The following is a 22,255-nucleotide window of genomic DNA, read 5'->3' as shown; positions in this document are numbered from 1 at the left end:
AGATGAAGTAATTAACGAGTACCTTGTACATGTGTGTAACTCTGAAGGTCTTAATTATTGGGGTTCAGTTGTGATGACTGATGGATTTCCGTGAATCTCAGGGGCCAGGGAGATGGTGCAAAGGATTGGCGTGAATTAGCACGTGGTAGACCAGGGTTTCAGTCCAGGATCTGAGTGGTCTTCTCTAGCACTGCCAGAAGCAATATCCCCCACCACCCCGGCCCCAGCACCCTTTGGATTGGCTCCCAAACAACCAACAAAAACAAAGGTATGACTCAGAATGGTAAACTCAAAAGCTTCCTTTTGTGGAACATGGAATGACTAATTTAACATTCCAAATTTATTGTTGAAAGATTCTTTCCCCTTGATCTATAAGAGCAAACAAATAACCATGAATATTATAATGTAACTTAGCTACAGAGTTAGGAGTTAGAATTTAGTCTAAGCTACTCTAACAGAGACTTCAAAATAGAAATCCTCGACTTGTGTCTAAAATCTTTAGTATTAACGTGGAGTTCTTTTTTGATAGTTTTGATTTGATTTTGGGGCCACACCCAGCAGTACTCAGGGCTTACTCCTGACTCTGCTCAGGGTTCATTACTGGCTGTACTTGTGGGACTAGATGTGGTGCTGGGATTTGAACCTGGATTGGCCACGTGCAGGGCAAGCAACCTTACCCGCCATACAGCTCTGACCCCAACTTGGAGTTTTGAAGAACTGGAAGGGATGGTGGTAAATACCACCATAGAGACTCATTCATTGTGGTATGTTATCCAACCTTGCGATTCACAGTATGGTAAGTGACTCCTCAGCATGAGTTTCCCTTTGGGAACTCGTATTTAGAATCTCAGGTCCTCTGCCAGACTGAAGCAAAAATCTGCATTTTAACAAGCTTCCTAAGTGTAGTGTCTCTTAAACAGGGATTGTCTTGGGACCTTAAAAAATGGACCTTAAAAGTTGTAAGTGTCTCTCTTAAAGATATTAAAGAGGGTCTAGAGTGATAATATAGTGAGTAGGATGCTTGCCACTCATGTAGCCAACCTAAGTTCAGTCTAATTCAGTCTCTGGCATTGGCATCCCATATGGTCCCCTGGGCACCACCAGGGGTAATTCCTGAGTGCAGAGCCAGGAGTAACCCCTGAGCATCACCAGGTGTAACCCTCAAACCAAAAGCAAATAGGAAGATATTAAAGAGACATAAAGCACTACAAAGAGTAGTTCTACCATCATTGTTACCTTGGTTAAATCACTCAAAAAAATCAATATTGAAGAAACTTTTGGCTGAACTGAAAAATTAAGGTATGATGGAATATTAAATGAAATTAGTTTTCTTATTTTTTATTGTTGTTTGGGCCACATCTGGCAGTGTTCCTGGCTCTGTGCTCAGGAACCAGTCTTGATAGTGCTTGGGGGACCATATGGGATATCGGGGATCAAACTGGGGCTGGCTGTGTGCAAGGCAAGTGCCGTATCCACTGTACTATCACTCCTGCCCCCAAATTATTGTTTTCTTATATTTGATAATGGTGTTGTGATTTTCTTTGCTTTGGGGCATATTAAGTCATGCTTAGAAGGTCCAGGGACGCCTTCATGTGATTCTTGTCTGAACTGGCCGTTGTTTTAACATCAGGGCCCAGGGATGTGCTGGTTACCCAGGCAACCCCTCTGGTGCTCTAGGGTTGCACTTGGCAGTGATTGGGGGCCATGTTTGTGGTGATGAGGATTGAACCCACGTCAGTCAGGATTGACCTTCCTTCAACTCATGCAGGGCACATGCCTCAACCCCTATACTATCTTTCCAGGCCCCTGTACTATTTTAAGTCTCGTGAAAGCTTAAACATACTGTTTTGACCAAGAATGGGAAAGGGGAGCATAGTGAGGTTGGTCTCCTGGGTGGCTGATGAAATCTTGTGGGAGTTCGGAGTGGGATGGGGCATTTGTCATCCTCCACTTAACCCACCTATCTCCCTGGGGAAAGGCCTGGAGGAGTTAGAACTATTCTTGCACCAGCCCCACAAGGCAGCCAAAAGTTGTACCTGTGGCGCCCTTGATCTCCAGGGCACAGAACTTGATCCCACCACCCACATTTTCATGAAGCTGTAACTTTGGGCTGAGGTGAAGGATTGGCTCTGCAGGGAAGTCCTGACCACTGTCCAGGTTTCCCAGGTTCATGGCTTACCCTCGCGGAAAAGAACTTCAGGAGGGGACCATTAGTGAAATAGAATAGTTTTATTTAGGGCATATGAATAGTTGGGAGGGGAAGAGGGGGAGAGGGAGAGAGAGGAGAGCAACAGAATGGGCTTCTAGGAGGGAGAGCCTGGAATGGCTTTGGGTAAGGCTTATTTATGAATCTTTACTTTGACTTGCCATTCTAGGGTTACACAGATTAATCAGGGTGTTGTCACAGGGGAAGAGCTTTAAAGGTTTTGTTGGCCACTTTTTTTTTTTTTTTTTTGCTTTTTGGGTCACACCTGGTGATGCTCAGGGGTTAGTCCTGGCTCTGCACGCAGGAATCACTCCTGGTGGTGCTCAGGGGACCATATGGGATGCCAGGGATCGAACCCAGGTTGGCCACATGCAAAAATGCCCTACCCGCTGTGCTATCGCTCCGGCCAAGGGCCACTTTTATATTCTTATCATAGCCTTTTGTTCTTGTTGAAGCTTCTCCTCACCTGAGTCCTGTTCTGGGTCCTGAGGCTTCTCACCTCAGTTTCTGTATCTCTAAAGGGGATCCTACCTCCTTGGGACTGCTTTAGGGCTGCATGCAACTTGGTTTTATTAATTCTTGAGAAACTCACTGCTCTCCATCTGCCAGCCTGCTTCATTTATGACCCGGAAGCAGCTCTAATTCCGCCAGTCAAAAGTGAAGTCTTTTTCATTCACCTGGAACCTCATATAGCTCAAGAACACTTGGTAAAGTCAGAAGTAAAGTGCAATATGTATGCTTATTTAATAAAAATTTATTTGGCTTTAGCTGACATTTGTCTTTTCTTCCTTTGCTGACTTAACAGGCCATCTAGAATTGAAGTCATTTTAACTTTAATATGCATTGATATAAAATACCTCAAATTTTCGTTTTAAGGATTAAAGTGTATTCATTTTCCCTCTCAACCCTTTTCAGTAGGTAACAGATGCGGGTCAAAGAGCCATCCAAAGCTTTACCTGAAAAAGTCAAAAGAAGTAAAAGACCTACTATACCTCATGATGAAGACTCCTCAGATGATATCACTGGTAAATTGTGCTTATATGGCATCCTAATATTGTCATGGATAAAACAAAATGTTTTTCGAGGGTGCTGTGGTTCAATCCCAAGGCCTTGTGTGTGCAGTGCAAGTGCTCAGCACTGATCTCTAACCCCTTTCCCCCCATATATATTTTGTTTGTCTTGGGGCCACACCCGGTGGTGCTCAGGGGTCACTTGTGGCAACGCTTGGGGAACCATATGTGGTGACAGATATCAAACCTGGGCCTCCTACATGCGCAAAATATGTGCTCCAGCCTCTTTAGTCATCTTTCTCCCCCCCCCCCCCCGCCAATATATCTTTAATTAACAAATCCTTTGCTCTTTATTTTCTCCCTTTTCCTGTGTTAGCTTTAAAATTACCTTGTCTGGTTTCAAAAAATCCTATTGGTGGAGCCTGAGATAATAGTGCAGTAGGTAGGGTGCTTGCCTTGCACTCGACCCACCTGGGTTCAATCCCCAGCATCTGTTATGCTCGCTGAAGCCTGCTAGGAGATTCCCTGAGTTTAGAGCTAGGAGTAAGTAAGCCTTGATTGAGTACAGCCAGGTGTGACCCAACAGCCAAAATACAAAAATTCTATTGGTGTTTTTATTTTTATAAGCCACACTCAGCAGTGCTCAGGGCTTACTCCTAGGTCTGCAGTCAGGGATCACACCTGGTGGTGTTTAAGGGGTGCCAGGGATTGAACCCAGGTGGGTCACATGCAAGGCAAGTGCCTTACCTGTTGTATTATCCTGACCCATTATTGGTGTTTTTATTGATTGTATTTTATAAAGGAGCTTAGAATTTGAGCTTTTTTTTCCTTTTTCTTTTTTTTTTTTTTTGAGGGGGATCCATCTTTGTATTTTATAAAGGAACTTAGAATTGGTCCTATTTTATTTTGGTTTTTCTCAAAGCCTGTTACAACCAGCCTCCCAGCCACTGTGCTGTGCTGATGACACTTAAGAGTGCTGACTTGACTTGAGTTTTTCTTTGGCCTTGTACGTTCATTTGGATTTCTTAGAATTTCCCTTGCATTCTTGTTCTCCATAGAAAGATATTTTTGTTTTTGAAGTGCTCAGAGCTTCTCTGGTAGAGCCTTGAGCTATTTCTCTAGTCCCTAAAAAGTGATGATAATTATATCATAATAATGCTCATCTACCTGAAAGTATTTTGTGTATCTAAATGAAAAGAAAAAGTACAAAAATGTATTGAATAGTAGCTGTTTAACATGTCATTTACTAAATATATATATATAAATTTATAAATAATATATATATATATCGGGCTGGAGCGATAGCACAGCGGGTAGGGCGTTCGCCTTACAAGCGGCCAACATGGCCGACCCGAGTTCAATTCCTCCGCCCCTCTCTGAGAGCCCGGCAAGCTACCGAGAGTATTGGATATGCCAGACACAGTAACAACAAAGTCTCCAATGGAGACGTTACTGGGCCCGCTCGAGCAAATCGACGATCAACGGGAGGGCCTTTACTTACTTTACTTACTTTAAATAATATATATATTCAACTGTATTTGGCATATTGAATATGTCACGGGTAGCTTGCCAGGCTTTTTGCTGTGCGGGCAAGATACTCTTGGTAGCTTGCCGGGCTCTCTGAGAGGAGCGGAGGAATCGAACCCGGCTCTGCCAGGTCGCAGTAACAACGAGTCTCATGATGGAGACGTTACTGGGCCCGCTCGAGCAAATCGATAAACAATGGGAGGACAGTGCAGTGCATATATATTCAAATTTTTGGTTTTGAGGGCCGTACCTGATGATGTTCAGGGCATCCTCCTAGCTCTGTGCTCAGGGATTCATTTCTGGCAGTGCTTGGGGGACCATATGTGGTGCTGGGGGACCAAATTAGGGTTAGTCACATGCAAGGCAAGACCCTTAATCCCTGCATTATCTCTCCTGCTCTTTACTTTTGAACTTTACTTTTTGCTTTTTTTTTTTCTTTTTGCGTCATACCTGGTGATGCACAGGGGTTACTCCTGGCTTTGCACTCAGGAATTATTCATGGTGGTGCTCGGGGGACCATATGGGATGCCGGGAATAGAACCCAGGTTGGCCACGTGCAAGGCAGACGCCCTACCCACTGTGCTATCGCTCCAGCCCTACTTTTTACTTTTGAACTTTATATTTTACTTTTGAACTTTTTAGGTTCACAGGAAGGTGTAAAGAAATATACAAAGAGGTCCCACCCAGCCTTTGCTGATTTAATATATTACATTTAATAAATGAACAACGGGAGGACAGTGACAATGACATTTAATAACCACTGAGCGATAGCACAGTGGGTGGGGCGTTTGCCTTGCACACGGTCTACCCAGGTTCGATTCCTTAGTCCTTCTTGGAGAGCCCGGCAAACTACCGAGAGTATCCCGCCCGCACAGCAGAGCCTGGCGAGCTCCCTGTGGCATATTCGATATGCCAAAAACAGTAACAAGTCTCACAATGGAGACATTACTGGTGCCCGCTCAAGCATATCGATGAACAATGGAAGGACAGTGCTACAGTGCTGCATTTAATAATATAGTATCAAAACCTGGAAAGTAATATACAGACAGTTCTTAGAGTATATAGATATGTCACCAGACAGACATATATGCCACCTGTGTGTATGTAGCTCTGTGCAGTTTTTAGGACTTGTGCTGCTTTGTATAACACACTCAAGGTACCCAGGGGCTTCCTGTTACAGCCACAGATTCTCCCTCATAGCCATCGTTCTGGTCTATGAGGACTACAAGAACTCCTCTGTTCATCAGCTCTGTAATCAAGTTGTTTATGAATGTTTTATAAGTGAAATACAGCATGAAATTATTTGGGTTTATTTTGGGGGTTTTCCACTCTGCTTTTTAATTACAATGTTTTATTTTTCAGTTTTTATTTATTTGGGTGGGAGTTCCCCATACATACTCAAGAGAGCTTGGGGCCCTACCTAGCCAGGAGCTCTATGTGAGAGTCCCAGGATGTGGTGCAGCTTGAGCCTTGCAGTGCCAGGGATATTACCCAGGCCATCCCAGAGGTGGCAATGGCACTACGGTAGGCAACGTGGAAGATATGCCTTAACACGCCTTAATCCCCTATCTTATCTCTCTGGCCCCTACAGTATTTCTTTCTTTTTAAAAATTTTTTTGAGGGGGGTGCTACATCTTTGGGGATCTCTCCCAGCACAGCACAGTGCTTGGGGATCACTCCCCGCGGTTCTTAGTGGACTGGGCAGTGTCAGGAACGGAACCAGGTCTGGGTGCCATACAAGTGCTCTACCACTGAACCACATCCCAGGCTGTTAAAATTTGCTCATTGATGGTAACACTTTGCTTTAACAAGGAAAACGTTCACATTTTGTTTTCTTTTCAGTAGGCTTCACTTGTCAGCATGTAAGTTCTGCTGTCAGTGTGACTCAGGTGAAAAGAGCCATAGCTGAGAATCTATGGTCGGTTTGCTCAGAATGTTTAAAAGAAAGAAAACTCTTCGATGGACAGCCAGTACTTGCTTCTGATATTTGGTTGTGCCTCAAGTGTGGTTTTCAGGTGAGAGAAGTGGTGTTTTGTTTTGTGTTGGGATTTGAACCCACGGCCCTGTACTTGGAAGTTAGCCTCCCTGGCCAAGAAAAGTGTTTTTTGTTTTTCCAGATGAGTAAGTTTGTCTTAATTATTATCCCTAAACTTCTTGCTGTGAGTTGGATTGTTGATTGTGCATAGAATTTTAAGATAAATTTGTTCTTTGTTTTAATGAACTCTCTTTAAGGCTTTAGTGTTTAGAAATGTTTGATGAGGTAAAATAAAAGATGGGTTCTATTTAGAAAAAAATTGCATGTGGTTTATAAATGTTTTCAAAGGGAAAACAACCACTTGCCATAATTTTTATTTCTGGACTTACCCTGATTTGTGTGCAATTTTTTCCCACCTTATTGTTTATTTATTGTTTTGTTTTGTTTGGGGGACTATACTTAGTGGTGCTTAGGGCTTTCTCCTGGCTCTGCACTCAGGATTTACTGCTAGTGGAGTTTGGGGGAACCAGATGGCGTGCCAGGATCATATTTTGCTCACTGTTCTATTGCTCCAGTCCCAAGAGTGTTATATTTATTTTTATTTATTTACTTGTTTTGCCAAAAACAGTAACAATAACAGGAGCCTGAAAGAAAGAGCCTCCAATACAGCAGAGTAGGGAGAGGCTGCTAAAATCTCAGGGCTGGGATGAATGGAGATGTTACTGGCACCTGTTCAAGTAAATCAATGAAAAACGGGATGACAGTGATACAGTGATACTTGTTTTGGGGCCACATCTAGTGGTGCTAAGGGAGTATCTCTGGCTTGATGATGGCTACTCCAGGCAGTGCTCAGTGGACTATGCAGTGCCAGGATCCATCAGGGGCTCTGTATGCAAAGCACATGTACTTGCTCTCTTATCTTCTCAGTATTTTTATTTGATTTTTTTGGTAAAATAAAAATAGCATGAAAGCCATTGAAAATTCAAATTTTCAAAATAAATTTTAAAGTATGTACTTTATTTTTTAAAGAGAAATCTTGGTCTTTTTTTGGGGGGGGTCACACCCACCGGCAACGCACATGTGTTACTCGTGGCTCTGCACTCAGGAGTTACTCCTGGTGGTGCTCAGGAGACCATATGGGATGCTGGGAATCAAATGCAGGGTCGGCCGCCCCCTACCCACTGTACTATCGTTCCAGCTCCAAATCTTGGTTATTTCACTTAGAAACTATGACCACTTCAGAGCTAATTATTTGAATAGAGAGAACATTAAACACTGAGTTATCTTCCATTTTCCTGCCACGCCAACTTTAGTTTTATGGTTTCAGGCTGGGCAAACATGCTTCATGCATTCTGTATCACACAGCTGCCTCTAGAGTCAAAAAGAAGACAAAATTCCAACCCTCCCCTGTGTTCCTTTTTAAAATATCTAACTCTTCCACAGATAGATCCAGCAAACTACTCCTTATGTCCAACAGACTGGAACTGAATCTTGCTTATTTTCTTATCTGGTGGGAAGTGACTGTGATCGTCTGAGTCTCACTGGTTCTCACTGGAGTTGGGGTATTGGTGTGTACAATAGGAGGAAACATATGTATAGGGAGAGGTGCTTTCCCCTGCAGACGCAGAGAGGCCCAACATGTTTAAATGAGAGGGAAATGGCTTGGCTCCTGATTATTGTAGGTAAATAAACAAAAAGGTTAGCCTCTTTGCAAGAAATTAAACTTTATGAGAAGTTATATAGCTGCTTGAAATTTGCTCCAGCCGCTTGAAGTGAAAACTAGTCACTATAAGTTTGAGAATGATGAAAGTTCTGTTCAATCTAAACAGCCTTCTTTGTGAATCTTACAAATAACTTATTCTGTTCACCTTCAGGGGTGTGGTAAGAACTCTGAAAGCCAGCATTCACTGAAGCACTTCACGAGTTATAGATCAGAGTCTCACTGTATTGTAATTAGCCTCAACACTTGGAGTATATGGTGAGTTAAGTTTGATAGTATTTATGTCTACCACACACACAAAAAAGATCTCATCTTAAAAAATTTAAAGGTGGTGTATCTGCTTATACCTTTGTTTTTGCTTTTTTGGCCCACAATGGACTATGCTTGGAGTGCCAGTGCCGATACTATGCTTGGGGTTACCACTTGTAGTGCTGGGGGGACCCTGTGGTGTCAAAATTGAACCCAGACTTAAGCCCATGAAGGATGGACTCAGCCTATGAAGCTCTCCCTCTGGCCTTTTGGTTCAGGAGTCCCTTCCCTCGATTTTCAGTTAACTGAGCCTCCAATCCGAGTTTGGGTCCCCGCAGTGCTGGTGGTAACACTGACAACCCTACTCCAGAGCTCTGAGGGCCTCCAAGAGCTGTACCAGGCGATGTTGGCAGATCATGTGGTGCCAGAATCGAACTGGGCCTCCATTTGTACCTTAACTCCTGGACTATTTTTTGGCCCATCTCCAAAAAACATTGAAAAATTGATCTTTAAAAAAATTGAAATCACTACTGTTTCTACTTGCAAATCAAACTGTTATTTCTCTCCAGATCTGCTGCTTTTACTTCTCCTGTTGCTCCCCAATCTGACTAGAATCAGAGTGACATTTTCTTAAATTTTTTTTTTCGTTCTCCTTTTTTTGGTCGTTGGGCTGCATCTAGTGATACTCAGGGGCTACTACTTGACTTGGTGCTTGGTGGACCCTGTGGTGGTGAGATTGAATCCAGGCCTCCTGCATGCAAAGCAAAGTGCTTAGCTCATTGGGCTATCTCTTACCCAATATAAATTGGGTCATATTATTTCTCTGTGTTAAGAAACCCTCATGGCATTCCATTATACTGAGGATGAACTATCAAAACTTTAATCTCAAAGACTAGATAGTCTCGTCACTTTCGATTTAACCTAGTGCCTTCATCCTGTAAACCCTGTGCCTTTGTAATTGAAAGACAGAAATGGGTTAATATCAACTTTATTATCTGATATGCAAAATTATTGAAGGTCACTTCATAATATGTGCTTAAATGTTTGTATCTTTTCAGGTGTTATGACTGTGATGAAAAATTATCAACACACTGCAATAAGAAGGTTTTGGCTCAGATTGTTGATTTTCTCCAGAAACATGTTGCTAAAACACAGAGAGGTAAGTTGAGTATTTTGTTGAAGACATTTGTATTAAAGAACAATATTTCATATTTCACATAAAAACTTTATAAAGATTTTTTTTAAACTGTTTTTTGTTTGGGTGTCACAGCTGGCAGTGCTCAGCGACCATTCTCTCTCTCTCTCTCTCTCTCTCTCTCTCTCTCTCTCTCTCATTTTTGGGTCATACTCAGTAATCACTCCTGGCAGTGCTTGGGGGGGGATATATAGAATTCTGGAGATCGAACCCTGGTCAGCTGCATGAAGGCAAGCACCCTCCTTGCTGTATGTACTATTGCTCAAGCCCTAATAAGTTGTTGGCTTTTTTTGGTTTTGTTTTGTTTTGTTTTGTTTTTTGGGTCACACCCAGAGATACTCAGGGGTTACTCCTGGCTTTGCACTCAGGAATTACTCCTGGTGCTGCTTGGGGGACCATAATGGATACAGAAAATCCAACCCTGGTCTGCCCCATGCAAGGCAAACACTCTACCCACTGTAGTAACACTTAGGCACTGATATGTTATTTTTAATGTAATGTAGCATAGCTGTGACACTAGCTACTTCTTGTTAGCCTAATGCTGCAGTCAGGATTCCGTCCCCCACATGATCACACTTCTTTCAGTAATAGGCCTTTCACTAACCAGTCTTCTCAGGCCACCAGTACTTCTTAACAATTGGCTACACATTTAGGGGAAATCCTCTTACATCTATGTAATTTGCTACAATAACTCAGAAGACTCAGAAAAATATTATACTTACAACAAAAATTTTTATTACAACCCCCCCCCCACACACACACACACTTCCCCCTCAAAAGTACACCTCAGTCCTAGCAAAACAAAAACAGAAACAAAAAGTGATATGTGAGGGTGAGGGTTCCCAAGATAAAGCTTCTGGGTCTTCTTGTTTAAGGAAAGATGACTGCTTTGTAGATCTTTGTTGGCTAAGAGTGGAGGTGGAGAGATGACTTAAGTAAATTAAAGGAGGTTATTGTGTTAAGGGTAGGTCGAAGGTTTAGAGAAGCGCCGGAACCTGGATGGATCCAGTATGGTGAGTGGGAAGAGTTGGAGGAATCAAGTATAAACTACTTGACATGGTTTGGCAGATGGACACAGTAGTTTTCAAATATCTGTGGTACAGAATTTGAACTGCTTAGAAGGTGGTATCAGAGACTGAACACACTGGAAACACTTCGGCTAGATTTATTTTGGTGGGGCCTCACCCAATGGTTTTCAGAGACCAACTCTGGGTGGTGCTCAGGGGGACCTCGTGGTGCTGAAGACTGAATTCAGGGCTCCTGCATGCAAAGGATGCTCCCCAACCCTTTGACTTATTTCCCCAGCTCTCAGCAGTTTTGTGTGTGTGTGTGTGTGTGGTTTTTTTTTTTTTTGAAGTGGAGGAAGGACCTTTTCGTTGGTGCTCAGTGGGCCCAGGGATCACTCTAGTTGCAATTCAGCTAGTTGAGGATTTTATTATTGATTCCACAGACATTTATTGAACTCCTACTTTAGTGTCCAAATCTTACTAGTACCCAGGCATCCTTGTCATAACTCACAATTTGCTGAAATAAAGAACCCATATAACTTTAAACTCAAAACTGCATAGTCAATTTGTTGACTATAAATAAATAGATATGTTGGGATCTGACATCAAGAGTTGTGACAGTACAACTGTAAGAGGTTATTTTCTCTGAAAAATATTTTTTTTTTTTGGTGGTGGTGTTGGTGTCAAAGGGTTTCATTTGCAAGTCAGTTATCCTGCCACTTAGCCACATCCTGGCCCATTTTTCATCAATACTTTTTTTTTTTAATCTTAGAGCATCTTTGAGGTTAAGAGCAAAACTAGTCTGCCTGAATTAAATTTCACAGATATTTTGTTTTTATTTTTGTATGCAACTGATTGTGCCTAGGGCTTACTCCTGGCTCTGTGCCCAAAGATCACTCCTGTTGATGGTTGGGGGATCATATATGGCGTCAGGGATCTAACTCAGGATGGTCATGTCAGGATAAGTGCCTTATTGCTGTACTGTCTCCAGTCTTGAATATTATCACAAAGAATAGACATACGGTCAGGAGTGTACTGTGCAATAGTAGAACTCAAAGAACATAGCTTTAAGAGCAGAAGGGGGAGTAGTGGAACAGTTTTCTGCAATTACTAGTGACACGACCTTGGAAATATTTGAATTTCACTTTTCTCCCCTTCTCTCTCCCTCTATCCTGTGGTGTTTAGGTAGTAGAGTTTGGTAAGACAGTTTTTTTTTCCCCCCTAAGAACTTTAAAATCTAAAAGAAGGTGTGAGATACTGTAAGCAGAGTGGAGGCAAATTTGTATTTTGAGAGAATTAAAAATTTAAAAAAAAAAACACAAAAAACCAAACCCCTTCACCTATTCAAAGAACAAGGCACTCAAAGAGAGCCCTGTGCTTCATAGGTAGATAGGAGAGAAGAAATCATTTCAGGTAGTGGAAAGCATCAGTCTGAGCCTTGATTGTGCTTATAGAATCACGAAGTACACCTGGGGCAATGGTTTAAGTTAAAAGTCAAGGAGAGGCATACAGTTGAAGTCAAGGCTTTAGGAGTTCTAGGGCGAAATGTTACTATCTTTATGTTTCAAGCTACAGCAGCTCTCAGGCAAGTTTGACTTAAAATTCCTTATTGTAAAATTTTTGGGGGACAGAAATCTGCCCTATTCTTTCTTATCTAAACGCTGCACTATAAGTTTTCAAAATACCTTTTAAAAGGAGTATCAGTTCATTTATTGTGTTTTTATTTATTGTTTGATTTTTGACCACACCTGGCAGTGCTTAGGACTTATTCCTGGCTCTGCACTTATGGATCACCCCTGGTGGTGTTTGGGTGCTGGAGATTGAACCTTGTTCAGCTACATCCAGGGAAAACGCGCTACCCGCTACACTATTTGCGCTGGTCCCAGCAGAGTCTTTTTAGTGTGTTTTTAGTGATGTAAGATATATTATGCAGCTGTCTTATTGTTTTGGTCTGTTTTTGGGGTGCTCAGGGGTTACTTCTGACTCTGCTCTCAGGAATCACTCCTGGTGGGTTTTGGGGGCCAGATGGGGTACCAGGGATTGAACCCAAGTTAGAGCCTGTAAGGCAAGCACCCTACCCGCCATATTTTTTCTGCAGTCTTCATAAATGACTGTTTCTTTTTCTGCTTTTTTTTTTTTTAAATTATGTAGTTTTTACTTGGTGGTTTTGAAGGAAAGGAGGGAGAGAAAGTGGGAGAGAGTGGAGAGTAACATGCTCAAGAGAGAACCCGGGCTTCTCCAAGGGTGGAGAGGGCCCCTACACACATTCCAGCAGTAGACATGAAAGCATGAATGTAGACATAGCAAGAGGGGAGATTTGGGCAACACATGTGCTTGGCCACGTAGACACAAGCAGCACATGGACTCAGACAGCATATGTGCGCTCTTTTTCTATTTTTTAACAAAGTGAAAATGACACTACTGAGAGGAAAGCCTGGACCTAGATGTGACCTTAAGCTTCGTCTTTTTTCTTTTTGTGTTGGGGAATGAAACCAGGTATCATGCGCCCCACATACCCAGTCCCTCTAATCATGTTTTAGGGATCTAACATATGAGCTTTTTTTTTTATTATATATATATATATATTACATTTAGTTCAGCCTCTCTACACAGAAATCTAGATTGATGGTCTGTGAGTCTCAAAAGGCCTCTCTCCTGGTCTCAATAAACTCTTTAACCTTAGAAAAAATTTTGAGCCCTTAGCTTTTGCTTAGACAGGTCGTATCTGTCAATGTCTGCCATATTAGAAATTTAAACAAATGAACAAAAAATCTTAAGTAGGTACAAATTTACTGAAAAATAGTAATTTCATACCCTATTAAGTTCATACCCTATTAGGGTTCAGCTTAGTAGAAACAGCTGAATTCTCATATTTACTTTTCCATTCAACCTGTTGTGATACGGTGTGACATGTGGCCTCTGGAAATCTGCCTTGTGTAATTGAGAATGAAAGAAAATGGAAAAATACAAATAACATGTTAGGCTTATTAACGAAAATACTTTTGACTTGAACAAACCCTGAAAGGAGGCAGGAGGGTGTCTCTGTATCGCTTTGTGAATTGCCGCACCAGCAAATTTTAATCACTTAAGACTCAGTGCCTTGCTACTTTCCTGACCCTCTCTCTTATCTCTTCTACAGTAAGTCATACTTTAGAATCGATTACCATAGTGAGAGCCAAATATGAACTAAAATTTAATGCAATATTTATTTTTTTTAAAAGAACCTAGTAATACATGATTTTGTGAAACCTAGTAATGTAGGATTTTGTGGTATTTAGCTTTTGTGTGTAGATATTATTTACAACATTCTTTGAGGATTGTATCCTAGTTCATTCCTTTTTATCTTAAAGTGGCTAGGCGGTAAATATTTTTCTGAATTGCCTGAACTAGCATGTGGCCAGTTTTTTGGTGAGGAAGTAGATGAACTTGGTATTTCCCCCCCTCCCCCCCCCTGCCCCGTGCTGGGAATTGAACCTCAGGCTTGATACTTGGGGAGCATGCACTCTAGCACTGAGCTGAATTCCTGGCCACGCTTTACATTATTACTAAATATAAACACTGAATTCTGATGCCAAAATGATTCAGCTTTTTAAAAAACGTTCTGAGTTTCTACCTTGGTGCTGTAAGATAAGATATAATAGTGAATTAAACGAATCCACTGATACTGTTTTCTGGTTCCAGCGAGGGTTGTTGACAAATTATATAATTTTATTTGGTGTGTGTGGGGGGCGGGGGGGGGCGGGCGGCAGGCATGGTGCCGCAGTGCATTCCCAGTGGTGATCAAGGACTATTTCTGGCTCTCTGCTCTGCTGGGACAAATCACTGAATTTTTTTGCTGATTTAAATAATGCCATCATGCAGGCAATACAGGGACTGTAAACACTTTGGAGTACATTCTAACTTGGACCAGAGGAACCCAGGGACATTTCATTTTCAGGAAGCGCCTTCTAAACAAGAGCTGCAGGGTAACTATATGTTAGCTAAGTAAGGAGTGAGTTTGGTATGTTCAGGGAGTTTTCTATGCTGCAGAGTTAAATGTGGGATGTGATATGAAATATGTACAGTGTGAGGACACACTGAATAATTAGGAATAGTCTAAAAAGGAACCTTCAATGCAGAAGAGGAGCCAAATATTGATTGATTGGATTGGAGTTTCAGTTTGTGGGTCATGTCTATTGGTGTGCTTGGTGCTTGCCTTTGGTCATGCTCGGAATCAGGTGGCCTGAGGGTTCAAACTATGGCCTCCAGCATGGAGAACGTGTAGCGAGACTATTGAGCTCACTCTCCAGCCCATTCAGAGACTTTAAGTCAAGAAGTAGAAGGTGAATTGTGTTTCAGAAGATGATTGACAGTAGTGTGGAGATGGATAGAAATGCTTATAATATATATCTACCTGCCCATCATGTAAAGTATCAATTCATGATATTACTAAAAATTCCCAATGGTCAAATAAGGATTTAGTGGAATTTCAAGAAAATACAGGTGCAGTAATTATTGAGTTGTAAGATGAAATAGTGGGGAATAAGTTTTTCCCTTTTACTCTCTCTTTAAGGACTAAACTCTAGCTGTAGAAATGGGCAAATTGCATTAATGCTACATGGCTGGTTTAGGTAATTGCATTAAGCAGTTGAAGACCCACAGCCTGTTCCCAGAAGAATGCTTACAGCTGAGTCCATCGCACATCTGATGCTAGGGTTTGCTTAAACAAAACAAAACAAAAACAACACTCCTCACCCTGCCCCTTACATATCAGGAAACTAAAACCAACAAATAATGACAGAGAAAGTCATACTTTCAAAGCAAGACTGAAAAACCAGTAAGAAAACTTTCTGGAGAACTCCCAGAACTATTTGTTGCAAAAATGATAGGATATGCTTTAAAAACCTTATTAGATTTTATTTCAACACTCTTATAAATGTCATGTAAGTATTTCTAATTGAATACAGAAATTCCTGATAAAATAACATTGTTCAGCATAGGATTGCTTTTTCTTTAACTAGCTGGTTGATAAACATCCCTGCATTCTTTCTGAGGCAATGAACTTAGTATGGGGTGCCGTTTTCACAGATCCTAAAGAGAGTATAAATTATAGTCTGTGGGGCTGATGTGGTAGCATGGCATTAAGGCCCTTTTCCTTTATCCCCCCCCCCCCAAACACAGATGCCCATTCAAATCCCCAACATCACATAGGATCCCCTGAGGACCTCCAGAGATCAGTCCTAAGAACACAGCCAGGACTAGCCCTTGAGCACTGCTGGTTTTGATCCCCAAACAGATGAAATATATTTATGTATTCTGTTAGGCTTACTAAACTTATATTCCTGCTATTAAAAAAAAAGATGAGTTATGTTGGTTCTTTTGGTTTTATTTAGTATAATTGCTGTATCTTATTTTGAAATAAAGGCAGTGGTCTATTGAGGATCTGAAGTAGTATATGTATCCAAGGATAAAGGTACTCTGCCCTTTTCAGTAACTCTTTGAAAGTACTGCGGTAATTCATCTTTAAAAGAAGTAACAGGTTTCGCTCTTACAGGTGACTGTGTACTCCTAAAAAAATTTGCATCTTCACAATTAAGTACTGAAGGAGATAAAGTGCTATTATTTTTTAAATTTTTATATTTTAAAAATTTTAAAATTTTCATTAGTGAAACACCATAAGGTACAGTTGTAGACTTACAAATTTTTGTGCTTGGGTTTCAGTTATACAGTGATCGAGTACCCATCCCTCCACCAGTGCTATTCTTAATACCAATTCAGTAACAGTATTGCAAACCACAATGCCTAAAAGGAAAAAAATTAAAAAAGGGAAGGTGTCTACCTTGAGGCAGGCTTGAGAGGTGGAAGGGAAACTAGACAGTGGACACCTGGGAAGCTAGCGGTGCTGGAACATGGAGCACCTGAAACTCTATCATGAACAACTGTGTAACTTTGTATCTCAAAGTTATGTTGGTTCAGTAAATTAATATATAAAGTGCTAAAGGACCAGAGGGGAGGGATAGTACAGTGGGCAGGGCACTTGCCTTGTACATGTCTGAGCTAGGGTTCCATCCCTAGCACCCTATATGAGCCCTATCAGGAGTGATTTCCTGAGCATAAAGTCAGGAGTAAGCCCTGAGCATTGCCACCTGTGGCCCAAACAACAACAAAAAACAGAAACAACAAAGTAAGCATTAAAAATTATTTCCATGTATTGAAGGATTCAGCACAAACAGATACTGAAATTTAAAATAATTTTTAGGGGCTGGAGTGATAGCACAGTGGGTAGGGTGTTTGCCTTGCACGCAGCCCGACCCAGGTTTGATTCCTAGCATCCCATACGGTCCCCCGAGCATGGCCAGGAGTAATTCCTGTGCATCGCTGGGTGTGACCCAAAAAAGCAAAATAAATAAGTAAATAAAACAATTTTTACCCATAGGACTGTAAATCTGAGTTTCCTCTGAAACTGCAGAACACAGAAAATTATTTGAGTGACTACTTTCTTAGTTCTCCCAAAAGATGATCTAGAGCTAGTATCATTCAAGATTATCAGGGAGAAATTAATTGCATATCAAGGGTGTCTAGGACATTCAACGAGTGCACTCAGAAAGATTAGACAGAGCATATAATTGACAAGAAATACTTTTTTCCCCAATATATTTTTTTTCCTTTGGGGACTATACCTCAAGCTATTTGAGCCATCTCTGCAATCTCATTTTTCCATATTTTAGATTTGCTTAAGTTGTATAGGGGATTCTTTGCTTTGAGTTTTCTTTTTTTGTTTGCTTTGGGGGCCACACCCAATAGTGCTCAGGGCTTTCCCCTGACTCTGCACTCAGGGGTCACTCCTGGCGAACCTAGGTTGGCAGTGTGTAAATTAAGCACCTTCCCACTGTAAAATCACTCCAGCCCCAGATTTTAAAAAATAATCACTATCACTATCACCCCGTTGTTCATCTATTTGCTCGAGCGGGTGCCAGTGACGTCTCCATTCATCCCTGTCACGTGATAGTGTAGCCCAATAGCATATTGGGGGCTCTTTCAGGGTCAGGGGAATGAGGACCATCATTGTTACTATTTTTGGCATATCAAGTATGCCACGGGTAGCTTGCCAGGCCCTGCCGTGTGGGTGGGATACTCTCGGTAGCTTGCTGGGCTCTCCGAGAGGGATGAAGACTTTTGGGGCAGCCTCTAATCACCTTTACAGGTGTTCCCAGTCAGGCATATATGCAGGCAGGATACTCTCCGTAGCTGAAAATTTTATTTGGGGCCCAGAAAAATAGTACAGCAGGCAGGGCATTTGCCTTCCTTGCAGCTACCCTGGGTTTGATTCCTGGCATCCCATATGATCCCCAGGTACTGCAGGAGTAATTCCTGAGTGCAGAGCCAGGAGTAACACTCAAGCATCACTGGGTTTGACCCAAAAAGAAAAAACAAAATTTTATTTTATTTTTGGGGGTCACACCTAACAATGCTCAGGACTTACTCCTGGCTCTGCAGTCAGGGATCACTCCTGGCTGTGTTCAGAGAACCATATGCGCTGCCAGGGATCAAACCTGGGTCAGTTGTGTGCAAGGTCTTACCTCCTGTACTGTTGCCTCCAGCCCCAGTATTGAAATTTTAACATCTTAGAATCATGCTTTGAAAGTCTTTCATCAACTAGTATTATGTATTTGACTAAACTTTTCTGATACTTGAAAGTTTTTCATATTTGTTTTGCCAATTTTTATTTGGGGGTCAGATGACTGAGGGGCCATTCCTGGTAAGGGTGATACTTGTCCAACTGGGCTGGACGTTTTAGTACTTGCACCTGGCAGTGCTGAGGGCTACCAGGCCACAGCCAGTGATGCTGGGGTGGGCACAGAGCCTGAGTTGTGTCGAGGTTGAACCTCAGTACTGGTGCAGGCTTGCCATGTATACCTGACAACTGAACTATATTTCTAGCCTTAACCTGTGTACCCATTTCTGTGGACAGGTTTTTTTCCCTTTTTTAAAAAATTTGGCTACACTTGACAGTGCTTGGGGATTAGTCCTGACTTTGCCTTCAGGGATCACTCCTGGTGGTCCTCAGGGAACCATAGTGGGGTGCTGGGATCGTGGGGTACTGGGATCAAACTTGTCAGCCACATTCAAGGCAAATGCTTTACCCACTGTACTGTCTTTCCAGCCTATGGCTCAATATTCTAAAACTTGGTTATCAAAAGGTATCTTTCAGTATTGGATTCGTTTTAAAATTTTTATAGAGGTCACTACTGGTGTGGTGGTACAGGGCTGGTGTACTCAGATACCACCAGGTCTATACCCAACGGGGCTCTGGGGGCCATGTACTAGGGATTGCACCCAAGGCCTCGTGTGCTCAGCTCCTGCTCTGTACTCTATTACCCTAGTCCCTATAGGAGTCCTCACAGTAGAACTATTTGAGGTATTTGAGTTTACATTTTAGGTAGCCTTTGCCAAATTGTTAAAAACAGTTCTTTCTTTTTTTCTTTGGTTTTTGTTTTGCTTATACTTTAGGTTTGCTTATTCTTTAGTTCAATTGACTGGCAATTATTTGTTTGTTTTTGGTTTTGGGTCAACCTGGTGGTGCTCAGGGCTTACTCCTATCTCTGCGCTCAGGTTTTGACTCCTGGTGGGCTATGGCGACCGTATGGGATGTGGGGATCCAACCAAGGTTAGCTGCATGCAAGGCAAGCACCCTACCCTCTTGACTATCCTTCTGGCCCCGATTGACTGGCAACTCTTGAATATTCAAATTATAGGCCTAAAAGTAATTATATACACATACACACACACACACGTGTGTGTGTGTATATATATATGTATATATGTGTATATATATATATATATATATATATAAAGAGCTTTACCTGAAATTTTCTGTGTTCTTTGCATTCGAGGGTCTTTGTCATTTTATTGTTGTAAGAGCAGTATCTGATGACAGTTTTGATATTATAAAGGAGATAAAATCGATCATTCCTTCTGATGAAATAACCTTCAAATCTTGAAATCCTGTTTCTCATTATAAGAGTTTCATAGGTTCTGGCAAAACTTAGAAGAACAAAACAATTCAATGAAAGTCAAAATGCTTTATAGCTTGTCCTTTTTATTATTGCTTTAGTGGCTTTGTCCTTTTAATTATACCATACTTCAAAACAATTTGAACCTCAATCCTTAGTGTCTTTGATTTTGTTGATGAAGTTTTCTAAAATACACTTTAAAATCTCTGTTCTGCTAGATCAAGATCTGTTTTCTCTAACTACAAAATAATCACCGTTATTCATCAAAAGTAATGATTGCTTTGCATCAAAATACCCATACCTATTGAAAGACTAATTCAGTCACCTTTGTTTTAACTAGAATCTATACCTCTCACCTGACAGGTTCCTACCTCCCCCCCTTTTTGGTGGGGAGCTATACCCAGCAGTGCATAGGGCTTGTTCCTGTCTCTGTGCTCACTCCTGGCAGGGGTCACTCCTGGCATGGGATGCCAGGGATCAAACCTGGGCCAGCCATGTGCAAGGCAAATGCCCTCCCTACTATAGTCTCACTATTTTAAACCTGACAATTTCATATTGAGCAAATGTGCTTAGTTTCTAAAAGATTTACCAAGATTTTGCCATGAATTTAAGAATTAATATTCCTATGCTGCTCACTGTATCACTTATGCTCTGGTCATAAGTCATAAACAAGTATAAATATAGTGTCTTCATATAATATTTACAGTATACATTTGATAAACCAAGTAAACTTGTGTTGGCACCTTTTATAAAGGATAAATGCAGTACTTAGTAAAATGAACAAACTTGAGCTTGAAATAAAACACATGTAAAGAGCCCTTTGAAAGGATGGTTCTGTTTTCTAGTTAAATTTTGCGTTCTGTTTCATATTCAAGTCTAATAGCATAATTAATTTTGAATATTTTCTCACAGATTTACATGTAAATATCAACAGACAGACCCTTGCCACTTGTGTGAAGTGGCTATTTAGCCATGAAATAAACTATTTCTATTGCCTTTGCCCTGTGGAGATGTTCTTTCTGGCAGCGTTTTCCATATTTGGTGGCTGTGCGCAGAGAGCCAGGTGGTGCTGAGAAGCATCGCACAGTGAAGCGTGGATATGTCTAGGCTGGACATTTGTCATCCCTCACTGCTGAAGGGAAGGGTCAAATCTGTTTTTCCATATGTTGATGCTTCCTTTTTTTTGCCTGCAGTTCTGCCCAGATGGTCTCATGAACATTGTTTACTTTAGGATGCTCTCCCAGATGTTCTGAAAACTGATGGATAAATGTGCTGCACAGATATATAAATGATTGGCATGTTCTGACTTTAAAGTGCTGTTCTTGTTAGATTAAGATGCAGTTTGTGTCTCAGGGTATTTCCCAAGTTAAAATATATAGCCATCGGGGCCAAAGCAGTAGTACAGAGGGGAGGGCGTTTGCCTTGCATGTGGCCAACGTAGGTTCGATCCCCGGTATCCCATATGGTCCCCCAAGCACTGCCAGGAGTGATTCCTGAGTGCAGAGCCAGGAGTAATCCCTGAGCATCTCTGGGTGTGACCCAAAAAGCAAAATATCTATATATCTATACATCTATATCTAAGCAATATACCTCTATCTATCTATCTATCTATCTATCTATCTATCTATCTATCTATCCAGGTGGTTTTGTTATTGTTTGCTTTTGGGGGGGCCACACCTGGCGATGCTCAGGAGTTACTTCTGGCTCTGCACTCAGAATCACTCTTGGTGGTACTCAGGGGACCATATGGGATGCTGGGGATTGAACCCAGATCAACTGTGCAAGGAAAGTGCCTTACCCTCTGTACTGTCTCTCTGACCCCAGCCATGTATTTTTTTATTTAAGGTATTTCGTAAATTTGGGTTTGTTCTTGTTTTGTTTCTTCTATTTCTTCACATTATTTTCTTACTCAAATTGTCCCAGGTTGGACCAGTGGGAATCTTCAAAAATGGCATTCATGTAATTTGACCTACTCAGTACTTCATTATCTTGAGCACTTTCTTATTTTCTGGCACAGCAGAAATATATAGACTCCTATTGTCTCTTTGCTGCACCAGGTTTAGATTTAACCTTTTCTTCAGGGATTCTTCATTTCCTTTAGTGAAAAATGGAATGTAGAAACAAAGATCTGGATATTTCTACCTTTAAGACAATTTATTCTTTCATTTTTATTTTTAAATCTATCTGGAATTTTTTTACAGTGTGGTATGAGGTACAAATGTGTATATTAAAATGATTTAAAATTAATTGCGTTTGCAATAAGATGCAAAATGACATTTATGTTCATCTTCTCACCCTTCAGGGGAAATCTTGCTTAATTTTATTAGTTATATTGTTTATATTTAACTTTGTGTCTCGCATCAATTATGTTTT

At 41.3% G+C, this 22,255-nt stretch overlaps 1 protein-coding gene across 3 annotated transcripts in view; it reads left to right on the top strand.

The window, feature by feature from the left end:
• The window catches only part of USP45 (ubiquitin specific peptidase 45), a 64,243-nt gene that overhangs the window by 3,448 nt on the left and 38,540 nt on the right, over window positions 1-22,255 (top strand). For 2 of the 3 annotated variants that reach the window (XM_056125125.1, XM_056125123.1), the window contains exons 2-5: window positions 3,125-3,231; window positions 6,586-6,758; window positions 8,593-8,696; window positions 9,746-9,846. In XM_056125125.1, coding sequence (XP_055981100.1) covers window positions 3,132-3,231; window positions 6,586-6,758; window positions 8,593-8,696; window positions 9,746-9,846 — 478 coding nt within the window. In that variant the 5' untranslated portion in view covers window positions 3,125-3,131. The remainder of the gene's footprint in view (window positions 1-3,124; window positions 3,232-6,585; window positions 6,759-8,592; window positions 8,697-9,745; window positions 9,847-22,255) is intronic. The other variant, XM_056125124.1, reaches the window with a different exon arrangement.

Source organism: Sorex fumeus, unplaced genomic scaffold (genome assembly GCF_029834395.1).
Source record: "Sorex fumeus unplaced genomic scaffold, SorFum_2.1 ptg000054l, whole genome shotgun sequence".
In the NCBI taxonomy this organism is placed as follows: domain Eukaryota; kingdom Metazoa; phylum Chordata; class Mammalia; order Eulipotyphla; family Soricidae; genus Sorex; species Sorex fumeus.
This window is presented reverse-complemented; position numbering and strand designations above follow the sequence as displayed.